General features: G+C 42.0%; 1 protein-coding gene across 2 annotated transcripts; it reads right to left on the bottom strand.

Moving 5' to 3' along the window:
- Positions 1-563: 563 nt before the first annotated feature.
- Positions 564-10,834, bottom strand: LOC105201572 (chitin deacetylase 1). Of its 2 annotated transcripts, none has more exons than XM_011169621.3 (6): positions 10,703-10,834; positions 9,688-9,820; positions 8,407-8,537; positions 3,885-4,034; positions 1,822-2,744; positions 564-1,739 (listed from the first exon to the last, which is right to left on the bottom strand). In XM_011169621.3, exons 1-6 carry the CDS (start codon positions 10,749-10,751, stop codon positions 1,506-1,508), a joined length of 1,620 nt encoding a protein of 539 aa, XP_011167923.1. In that variant the 5' UTR covers positions 10,752-10,834; the 3' UTR covers positions 564-1,505. The 2 variants fall into 2 exon arrangements, with proteins under 2 accessions (XP_011167923.1, XP_039313762.1); XM_039457828.1 differs by lacking the exon at positions 8,407-8,537 and adding an exon at positions 8,219-8,331.
- Positions 10,835-11,433: the final 599 nt, after the last annotated feature.

Here is an 11,433-nt window from a genome sequence, read left to right as displayed (position 1 = left end):
ATGTTGACACTCAAAAAGTGTTAAAAAATAATGATAAAAGGTATGAATTAATATTTAAAAAAGAATACAATAAAAAATTCAATAATTAGAGTACAGTAAATATTTCATAGCAGCAATTTTTGATTTTATAGAATTTTGAGTTGTTTCTTGTTTAATTTTAACAAGTCTCTCCTGTAAATCCCTTCTTACCTAACCGTGAGAAAACTTAAAGATTGACGATGATATCCTGAAGAAAAAGTTAAACATTGCAATTCAAAAAAAATATAACGGTTAAATTGAAATTAAAATTAATTCTTTAAAAAATGCAGAAGTTAAAACTAATTCCTTCAAATATAAACATTAGAATCAAATTCTACATTCTTGTAGAATTAAATAGTATATGATATAACAAAAAAAAATTATTCTTCAAAGTTTTATATACTACAATAGATATTTAAATTAGTACCGATTAGTATCAATTATATCATTTTTAAAGTAAAATAGTAAATTTTATGAATTTGATTTTTTGTAACTTTAAAATTACTGCATTATTTTTTGTACTAAAATGTTTGAACTTAATTCTATCATTTAATTATTTATTGTAGCTGTTAAAAAATACATTGTGTATTGATTGCGGGATAGCCAATATGTAATACCCACATGCTGTACGTACAGTTTTTATTCGGAAAAATTATAAGGACACTAAAAATTATTTACTTAGAATGTCACGCGTCACTTAAATTCTTAAAAGTATATGTTGAGACAGGCACGGGATGGTATATTCAACTTTTCATCTTTATATCGGCCGCGAGGTTCCGCTATCGTTCCGCTATCGTTCCGCATACAAATGTCTCTAGAAAACAACGAGGACGAGAATTGGGAGAGCAAGGATTATCCGGTGATTATGTACAAATGGGATGTCTCCGGGATTATCTCGTTTTCGTCGAGTATCAATTTTCGAGAATCACTCTCAGGATGTGATTCACCAGCTCTCGCCATGCAGGCAGGAAGGAAAAGAGCTTCTCGCCGCGAGAGTTTCATCAGCGATCGTACGCGATGACATTATCCACGAGAAATCGATACGCGACTGTTCTCGCGACCGAATGCGGCAATGTTCGTTTTACCGATCTTAATTTACATAAATAATAATAATAATTATTATTATAGTCGAGACGCGGAAGAGAAACCGGGCGCGGTGCGTTTTCCCTTGCGAAAGCAGCGGCGCTTCGCTCTACTTTAATATTAGTGTTACGACTCCATATTCGAGCGACCAAGAGGACGCTTTCTAATCGTGATAAGATGATCCCGAGATCTCGCCCGAAATCACGCATCTCAACGTACTCGTCGCCCGATTGCTTTCTCCGTGTCTTTCAGAGCTGCGCTCTCGTTCCTCGATTCAACGTGGTCGATTACCACATTTTACCTGACGAGATTTCCGAACTTGCCGGAAAAACGATCGATCTCTGATAACCGGATCGCGCGGCCGGTCGACGCGTTGACGCGTCATTCGTTTCGCGGATAATGGATCACTTTCTCGCGGAGAAACCGTCGCCGGTCGGATCCAACAGCCATGGGTAGTTGTTGGGGCATTCCATGCAAGTGAAGAGACGCAGAGTCTCGCCAGGCAGTTCTCTGGTCGTCAGAGGGCAAGCGTTAGGCAACGAGCAGTAAGGCAAACCCTTCTCATCACAGGTCTCCTTCCAGTCTTGGAAATCTCTGAGCGCCGAAAGCTCGGTGGGCTGTTGCATCCACTTAATCACCTGGAAGAGAAACGAGATATGAAACTTCTGCTCTTTAATGATTGTTAAAAATGCAAGCTATATCTCTATCTTGATTTCTCACCTGCACCATAGTGACGAAGTACACGTCGCTCCTGGCGATCATCTCCTCGATGAACTTGATTAGCTCGTCTTTGTATTCCTTCTTGCTTTTCAGCCAGGACGCATGGAAGTGTAGACCGAGTGGCGCTCGGTTGCTGTTGAAGTGCCTGTTGAAATTGTGTCTGAGCAGACGAGCGAACTGCTCGCCGGTCTGAATGTTGGAGCAAGAATCGACCATGTGACAACCCGGCAAGGACTCGTCGAAGGTGGGATCGTCTCTGCGATCCAACTCGTTCATCACCATCTCCCAGACTGGATGAGACCTCGATGGACAGTTACCGCCGTTGCCGTTACACTTGTGGGGCATCCTGAAGTACAATGTATACGGCCAAATTGGCACACGTCCCAGAGACGCGGTGATGGAGGCGTCGTACACGAAGAACTGATCGGCCATCATCTCGAACTGCTTGTTACCGCCGACCCGAAGATAAGGGGCTCGCACACCGATGATGGAGCCATCGGTGATGTTAGCGAAACGCTCGATGATCAATCTGGCTCCGGCCATCTCCGCCAGCCAATCATCGTACGTACCCTGGCTCCAATATTGCGGATCCTCCTTGTGCGTCAACGAGAACACCGAGATCTCGTGGCCGCGTCGATGAAGATCTTGCACCGCCGAATAATTGGTGTACTTGTGGGAGACGAAGAATGTACCGCGGATTTGGCAGCCGTTCGGGTTCTGACGTTGCCCGTTGAAGATCTCCTCGTAGAGATCGATGTTGTCCACGTTCACGGCGCCGTTGAAAGTGATCGTGATCATCTGCGGCACTTGCTGGGGATCGATGTTGCCGGGTATGCGGGTGCCGTCGGCAGAACAGTAGCAATCGGGCAGGACGCATTGCGTGGGATCGCAATCCGGAGCACGATTGGGATCGGTCTCCACGGCTGCAACGCGCATGATTTTTCAATAACGCATATATTAGTTAAAAATATTAAAATGATTTTTTTTTACTTAAGAAAAATTGAATTTAAATAGCTATTCCAGAAGCTGTTTTAAAAATAGGCAGACAAATTTTTTAAGAGCATGTTCTACTTGCTGTGAGAATAAAAAAAAAAGATTATGTAATCGTGGGTTTGAAAACGACTTCTTTCCAAGTTATAAATATTTTTTATTTACGAAAAAATTTATTTAATAATAATTATTATTTCGATCGATGGAATGGCAAGTGAGAATCATTTGCATGCAGCACGTTTTTCTGGTTTAAACCCCTTGAATTTTTATAAGACCATCTTAAGATTCTTATTTGTGCACGAAAAGAACAATTTTACTGCAGGTTCTAAAAATTTAGTTAGATACAGAACAGAAAATAATTTTAATTGGGTCATTAAAATAATTATGCATTTAAGAACGCCCAAACATGATAATGTTGCTGCAAATAATTTTTACATTCTAACAAATTAAACATCCGATATAATTTTCTTAATGGTTCAAGATAATTACTTTCAGATTTGCATTTCAGCAAAATTGTTCTTTTCGTGTGATATTCCTATCTCTTCGCTAATTCGTTTACTTGTCGCGAGATACGATCGCGCCTCTTGATCTTTGCTGTGAAAGTACTCCGAAATTGCATTATTGCTTTGTACGACGAAATATGATACTCCGGGTATTTTTGAACGTCTTTGATAATGCAAAAGATATCGATACGAGGCAGGCATCGATGCGAAAGATTATTTCAACTTCATTATTAAAATGTTTCTTCCAAAGTCTGTTGCAAATAAAAAGTGTTTATAACTTGGAAAGGAAGCAGACCTACATTTTTATGACTTTTTTTTTCATCTTCACAGTAAGTAGAATAAGTATAAAGTTTAAAGCTCTTAAAGTTTTTTCATTGATTTCCGAATTCCCTGTATACGACTGTCTCAATGTTGAAGATATCGGAGACGTTATTATACATTTACTTCGATACTTTGACAATTATGCTCGACGATTCTGTTACACAAGACGATTGTAATCCAAATCCGGGATCGGCTCGCGTTAACATCACTCGATCACGGTAGGTAAACGTAGTACGTTGCAACACTTACTGCAGGCGTTCTCGTCGGACTCGTCTTTGCAGTCGGGTTTGCCATTACAGAAGAGCTCCTTGTCGACGCACTCGCCGTTACCGCACGACAATTTCCCCTCCGGGCAAACGGGCTCGTCGGTTTTGAGGATGGGCAAGACTTTACGCGGCTCTGTAAAACGCAATCTCCGTTAGACCGCGCGACGCTCGTTTGCAGATCGATTACCATTCGAGATATCGAGCAGGCGTGGTATAGAAATCCATCGAATCCATCAATAGAATGGCCATAGAGCGCTCAGTACGATAGAATATCTATTGCGTCTTTAATCAATTTTTAATCAATACGGCGATTAACTAATTACAATTTGTTCACAAATTTTATCAGAGCATGATTATCTTTATTGAAGATCACTCTCGATGTTGTTAATTACAGCGAAATAAATAAAAAGGGTCGTAATTATTTTTACGGCCGGCTACCGAATGTTGCATGAGATCGTTATCGTTATCGTGCTCTACATAATTCACGGGAAGGACTAGACCGACTCTGTAATCGAGGCAATTAAGATTTCGTAATAGGCGGTTTATGGCCAGCTACTGAATACTATATGAAATCCTCACTGCTGTTGGTGCGCTAAGTAATTCACGTGACCAGCTACAGGTGTAATCAAGGCCCGAGTATATGCCACTGTTTCCCCGTTTATATACACACGCAGCAGCGTAGGAACCGTGCGTCGTTCTACATGGTAGAGATTTGGCGGATACAAAGATGTAAAAATAAAATAACAGTTAAGCTGGGGGAGGTCGTGCTGAATTAATTCGTGCCACCCAATTTCCGCAGCCTACCATGTCACCCCTTAGCGAAAACACAGTAACACATTAAATCTCTATTCCGTGAACTTCTTAACGCGCGATGGCGAAGTATATACAGATAGCTCAAGGATTTCGAGCTCTTGCAATTCTTCCGGGAAAGAAAGCGCCTTTAAGGCGAGGCTGAGGTCGTCAGTTTTACGATGAACTCGACTTGTACACGTACGACTTACCAAAAATCAACCAACTTCTACTACGTACTACTACATCGAGATTTCACGTGCACATATACATAATTTGTCAAACATTCTATTCTCTTAAATTAGGCTTTCCGACTTAATTCTAATAATTCAACATTATTCGTTTATTTATTTTACACCCGGCTCTGCCTTTATTTCGCACAAAAAATTTGCACAACATTTCCACGAAATGTATTTGTGAATTGACAATTTTAGTCGCCATATTAAAGCAAAAGTTGACAAGAAAATCTGTAATTTAAAAATTTTTCCCTATTTTTGGCAAAAAAAAATGGATCAGAGCCGTATGCATTAGCATATGTATTTTAATTTTGTAAAAAAAAAAGGAATTATATTTTTATAACTTGTTTAACAAAATGGTATTTTTGTTGGCAATACAAACGACTCCAGCATCGCCTTAACAGACTTGCGCTAGTTCCTACGCCACTGTGCCCTCCAAGTCTTTTTTTTTCTTATTTTGATCCTCCGTCGCGGAATGGCTTTCGTCTCGTCTCGCGTAGATAAGTCGTCCCTTTTTATATTCGTCCTCCAGTCTTTTTTTTTTATACTTGCCATCTACTACGAAGTGCGTATCTCATCGGTTGGTCAACGCTTCTTAAAGCTTCTCGTTTGTCCACGAAAAGGATATACTTATATCCGTCTCCTGCAACCGCTGTACCGGTTTTTTATTTTTGCAGGAAGACTATTTGTCTTTCGCTCGACGGCGATTGCGAAGATAAACTTTGACTCGACATTTTGTCTGCCTCGTCGACTGGCAGCGATGCACGCAAGCCGTTATTCACAATGTATGAGAGAAAATGAGAGGCAGAGAGAGTGAGAGAGAGAAAGAGAAAAAGAGAAGAAAAAAAGAGCTTTGGAAATATGATAGTGCGAGCGAAACTATAGTGGACAACTGTTGCGAAATTAAATTAGAGCGTAAAAGCAGCGTGGGCGTGAGGAATTTGGCATGTTTGGCTTTGTCGTGAATTAACTGATGAATTGGTGGATTGTAAGTAACGTTTTCTCTTTTCGTTATTTATTTATGAAGACTTTCTGTGATTCTCTGTTGTTTGGAAGTCTTGCGTCTGTACCTTTCGGCTTAGCTACCGTTTACGATCGAAAGAAAGTATGCGACATCCTGTTTATCGACCAACAGTTGCGACAGATTGAAATTACGGAAATGAATGTGAAAAAAAGTCTTGTTACCATTTCTCTGACGGTCGCGAGACGAGGATTATCAACGAAAGAAGAGTCTCTCTCTCTCTTTCTCTCTTTCTTTCAATGAAATTAACGAGCGGACTGATCGCGCGCGCGTTTCGAGACTTCAGTAGTAAAAGCGAGCCGGTCAAACGGCTGGCCGAGTAGCGAGGAGCTACTCCTGTAAGGAGGCCAGATCGCCGAAGCGAAACCGATCTGGACGTAGAGAGAAAGATTGGCGAACGAATACGTGCAACCTCGTACCTGGAGCGAATTAGGGAGAGAAGGGGGAAACGCTAAATGTTAGAAAATTATTGCGTGCCAATGTTGACTCGTACGAATCGCAGTAAGATCGTGGCATTTGAAATTTGCAGCGGCGCTAAATATACGTATATACCGCGATTACGTTCGCGGCTGTGCGTCGATTAATCAATTAATTCTTAAGGTCACCTAGCGGCCGTTTTTAGAATTAATTTATGTAACACACAAAGTTCGTATTCAGTGAAATGAGAATCGAACGCAGCGGTGCGTTCAGCGTTAAATGGAATTGCATTTTGAAACACCGGCGCAAAAATCGCGATTATCTCCGAAGTCGAGAGATTATCTCGATGCGCGAATTGCGACACGTGAATTTATGCACGTTTTTTTTTACGCAAACGTTGCCCTTCTTTCCTCTCGATCTCTCACAGCGGAAATCGCTTAGCGCGAGGTCCGCTTACTCAGTAATTCATGAGTTCGAGCGCTGTCACTCGAGAGTAAATGGTCTCTCAGTCGCTAAACGAGATACGTCTAATATATGTTCACGCGAGGTAAATATTTCGCTACCGGTTACCGCTCACAAGGGAACAGTGTTGTAACGCGGAAGCGTAATAGTCTTCCGCGTGTACACTAGCACGCAACATAGTGTTAATGATTTGACAAACCGACAGTTATAAGCCGACAATAATAAGTCTAATAAGTCTAATAAAAATCGAAATTGGACGAAACCGCAAGAATTAAATATCTCATTAAACTTCGCTTAACTCAATTGCGAAATTGAGCGTGAGCTGAAATTGCCTTCCGCGAAAAGAGAGATTCTTTTAGCAAAAGAAATTCTCAATGTGATAATAAATAAAGTAAGGAAAAGCTAATTGTTACACGTGTAAGATATTTAGCAATTGTCTATTAATATAGTCGAAATGAGGACGTGTGGAGGACTATTAAATCGGAACGGAAACGAGAACGCTAGTCTCTTCGTCCAACTCCGTTGGAAAGTGCAGTTTTGTTAGTCGTATGCGTGGTGAGTCGTGGAAATTGCATGAGAAAAATACGGGAGATAGTTTCGAGGATTCGAAAACCGGGTTAGCAACGCTCGCGCGATGCCCGATGTTTTCACGACCATAGTCACGTCTCTGAAACGTTTTCGTTCCGTACGAATCGATGGGAACGAGCCATCGGATGAGGCCCCGCTGGGTCCGGACACTTTCGCTGAAAATCGAAACCAGTCCTCGTCGAGACGCCGCGCCTCGGTGCCTCGGGACGAAAGTGGTCGGGCGAGAAACATCTCTGGAAAGTATCGGGACCCGGGCGGCATTTTCGATCGCTCCCCGCCTGAAAGTACAAATTCCCCTCCCTCGTTATCCCTCTCGCGCGATCAATCTCGAATCCCGTCGTCGTCGTGTTTAATGCGCGCTTTCCGGTTTAATGGCATCGCGCGCGTCATTGGAAAGTTTCGCATAGCTGACTTTTTTCGAGCCACGTCGTTTATGTAACGAAAAAACGATTGCGCAATATCCCGTATCGCGATTAAAAGAAGCGACTTCTTGCTTGTAATTGGGTAACGGCTTTATCGGAATGAAATTGCGATCGACTTTCGAACGATTTCGAGAAAATTTGATTTCCAGCATGACGTCTAAATTCTTTCTTTATTTCTGATATCTCTCGGCGAGCGTTCAGAGACGTTCAGGGTCGCTGCGCATCGTGGGACGGAGGGATTGCTCAAGGGGTGCGTGAAAACGATATCATGCGTTAGTTTCTAATGATACGAACGGTGCGTGCTACGTTGCGAGTCTACGAGGGAATCGGCGATTTGACCGGACCGAGATTGGCGGTCGCCATCGCCGATTCTCCGACTTACTCTCGAGCTTGTCACAGTTGGTGACTTTGCCCTTCCAGTCGCAGGTCTGTTTGTCCAAGTCAAAGGCCAATCCGCTGGGACACGTGATTTGCTTCAGGCCGGACCTTGTACACCTGCCGGATCCGGAACAGAAAACAAAGGGGGCCCGCGTGAGTCTAACTAGGGAAAAAGACGTGACGTTCGCTTACTCTCGAGCTGATCGCAGTTCTTCACGTTCGTCTTCCAGTCGCAGGTCTGCCGCTCGATGTCGAACGCGAGACCCGTGGGGCACCGCACCGTCGCCAGCCTGGTCACGCCGATCTCGCTGGCTTTGTCGCACCTAAGATCATTCTCATATCGAAAATCTTTTTCCACGCACGCACCTCGAACGCCGACAGTAATTTCGAGTTTCGCTGCGGTTCGCGAAATTATTGATTCGCGGAATACAATAGAGATAGAAAACAATGCGTTTACAATAAACAAGCATTAATGTACCGTCATGTACTGGCGCTATGCACGAGCCATTGTTGCACATGAGCACCATAGTGTTTATGCTTCTATTGTGTTCTGCAAATATTGATTTTAGATTTTGATGATCGTACTTGCGTGAATGAAAGTCGTTGAATAAATGAAAGGACAATATATGTATACTGTATTAGGAATGCGATAAAGGAAAGCTCGATTCGTGTCGATTATAAAAAAAAAAATATCAAATGAGAAGAGGAATGTTAAACTGGTCTCGGGGTCGCGTCTACCGGATCGCCTTGAGCCATGGAAAATTGAAATTGGATCGAAAGTATTCTTGATCAGTCACATCCTGGATCAATGAATAAACGATTTACGTTATTTTTATCGATGGATAACTTGTATTCTCATCTATATTCCGGGATATCCAATTTTATTATGCGTTTTGTCAAAACCGGATACTCTTGAGATTTACATTCTCTGTCGCGATGACGAAAGAAAGATGTAAAAATGTAGCATGTGTTTCGCTTTCTGCGATTTTTTTTTTTAACGCGAGCAATTTATAATTTTAACAAAGCTCTCCGCGTGAGTGACAGTGGACGAAAGGGACTGAATTAGCGAGATTAAGGATCGGCGCGTGCGATCCGGGGGAAAGTATAACGATTGAGTGTGACAAGTTTGCTTCCTGGCGACCGGTAGAGTCAGTGATATAAGTCGAGGTACAGGCGGAAGTGAGTCAGTGAGCTAGCTTTTTTTTTTTTATTTAAAACCCGATTCACCTTGCGCGATTCCATTCACCCGCGATTGCTGTAAATTAAACGCATTATATAAGGCGATATAATTATAATGATATAAAGCGCAGAGGCAGCTCGCCGGCATTCTCCAAGTTCTTGGGAACCGGTGCCTAAATTTTTATTATTTTTTACGTGAAATAGCAGATAGTTTATGTAATGTTATTCTGCTCGGGACGTTGAAGCGGCACGATCCGTTCCTGTATTCGCGAATGAAATAATACGGCGGCTTACCTCACGACATCGCGACAGTCTCCTTCAACGCTCAAGCGAAAGTATTCGTCGCCCGGCCTGTCCTGACAAAGTTCCTCGGCGTTTGCGTCAGTCCCGTCGCCGTCTTCGTCATCCTGCGCTCTGACCTGTGTCCCTGCAAACAGAAATGTGATTTAATAATTAATTATACTCTCATCTTGCGCCACGAATGAGTCACGCGATTAATTTTATATTTATCTCAACTTGTAGCTTCTTTGCGTCACAGCCGCGACATTTAATATTTATTAAACCTTCTAGAAATTATATAAAATGTTGCAGAATTGCAGTGGTAAAGGTTATTGCACAATAGTCGTTTTAATTTAAATTTCTGTGCACTGAAGCTTCTTGAAAATCTTTATGAATGTTTCTATAAATGGTAATCGAGCGTTTTATAACATAAAATTAGGATCAATCGACGTGATCAAAGGCGGACTTCAATTGAATGTGACATTTCGCACGGGGACAAAGCGGAGGTGAATTCGATTAATCGTTGAAATGTCACGATCGGTTCACGACACGAGCGTGCGCTTCGCGATCGCGAATCGAAGGAGGGGTCGGTGAACTCCGGTAGAAGTAGAAAGTCTTGAAAATGTCAGGGCAACGGGGGAGGGGAAAGCGACAGTGGTTCTCCAAAGTAGGTTCTCTCTCTCTCTCTCTCTCTCTCTCTCTCTCTCTCTCTGTCTTTGTTTTTTGAAACGCGCGCTACCAACGTCAAAAATTTTCTCTTGTTTTTAGTCCAAATTTTTTTTATGTTTACGAATGGGGTTTACTTTCTTTTTGTTACACAATATTCAAACTCTTAACAATTTCCAATTTTAAAAATAACAACTCGCAATTTCGATCGCGGTTTATTATATTAATTTTGACATACAACTATGTGAGTTGAAATTTAAAAGTTGGGCTCCAATTTTGAACGGTGCAATTTAAACGAGTGTCAAAATCGCGACGCGAGAGATTTTCGCACGGTTAAATTATAAGTCAAGAGTATCGCACTTACCGGCGAGTAGACACAGGGATCCCAGCAGAAATATCAACTTCGGCGACATCGTCGTCGTCGTCAGGACAGAGAACGTCTGGACAAGCCGCGCCCTCTCCGCCCCTCTATATGTGCACCACCACTCCTTCCCTCTTCATCGTGGGACTTTCACCTTCCGGATCGTGCTGCCACCTTCTAAGGAGGTATCAGGGAAGAAGCAAAGTCCTATTTATAAGAGAAGAAAAGCCAATGAATAATCCAGTCCCACTGTCACTAGAAACTTTGCTATAAAAATTATTGCACGGACTATAATAATTATTATCATGATAACGTTCTTCTTAAAACTTCTAATTGACACCTGATTCAGACGAAGGAAGACACAAATGCGAGAGATAATCTTCAAACTCATAAATATAATCTCTAAAACGAAGGCAAAATGAAAATCTAGGATTTAGAGGGCTGGGATGCAGGCTCAGCTTGGATTGGAATGCAGAATTAATTGTTTGCACGCGGATCCGATTTTCTACCTGGCTCCATTATTTATTTCTCACTTTTGCGCTATCGCGACTTGTTCGACGTGGAAACACGGAGAATCACCGGATTAGCAGCTTCTCCTTCGGATAAAAATCCCATCAGGAATGCTGCATAGTGGAATCTAAAGGCTGGATTTATTAAGTTGTTTTCAGCATCTAAGAGAAGTAGAAGGATTAGCACTTATCCCTAGGAGCTTTATATAAACACCAATATATTGA

Source organism: Solenopsis invicta, chromosome 15, assembly GCF_016802725.1.
Source record: "Solenopsis invicta isolate M01_SB chromosome 15, UNIL_Sinv_3.0, whole genome shotgun sequence".
Taxonomy (NCBI): Eukaryota; Metazoa; Arthropoda; class Insecta; order Hymenoptera; family Formicidae; genus Solenopsis; species Solenopsis invicta.
Note: the sequence above shows the minus strand (reverse complement) of the source record. Positions and strands in the feature narration are given on the sequence as shown.

Excerpts from the sequence above, each read along its gene's own strand:
- LOC105201572 (XM_011169621.3), bottom strand. The coding sequence starts at position 10,751 with ATGTCGCCGAAGTTGATATTTCTGCTGGGATCCCTGTGTCTACTCGCC. Across the intron at positions 9,821-10,702 it reads ATCCCTGTGTCTACTCGCCG|GGACACAGGTCAGAGCGCAG; the intron begins GTAAGTGCGATA and ends TTCTGTTTGCAG. Across the intron at positions 8,538-9,687 it reads GACTGTCGCGATGTCGTGAG|GTGCGACAAAGCCAGCGAGA; the intron begins GTAAGCCGCCGT and ends GAATGATCTTAG.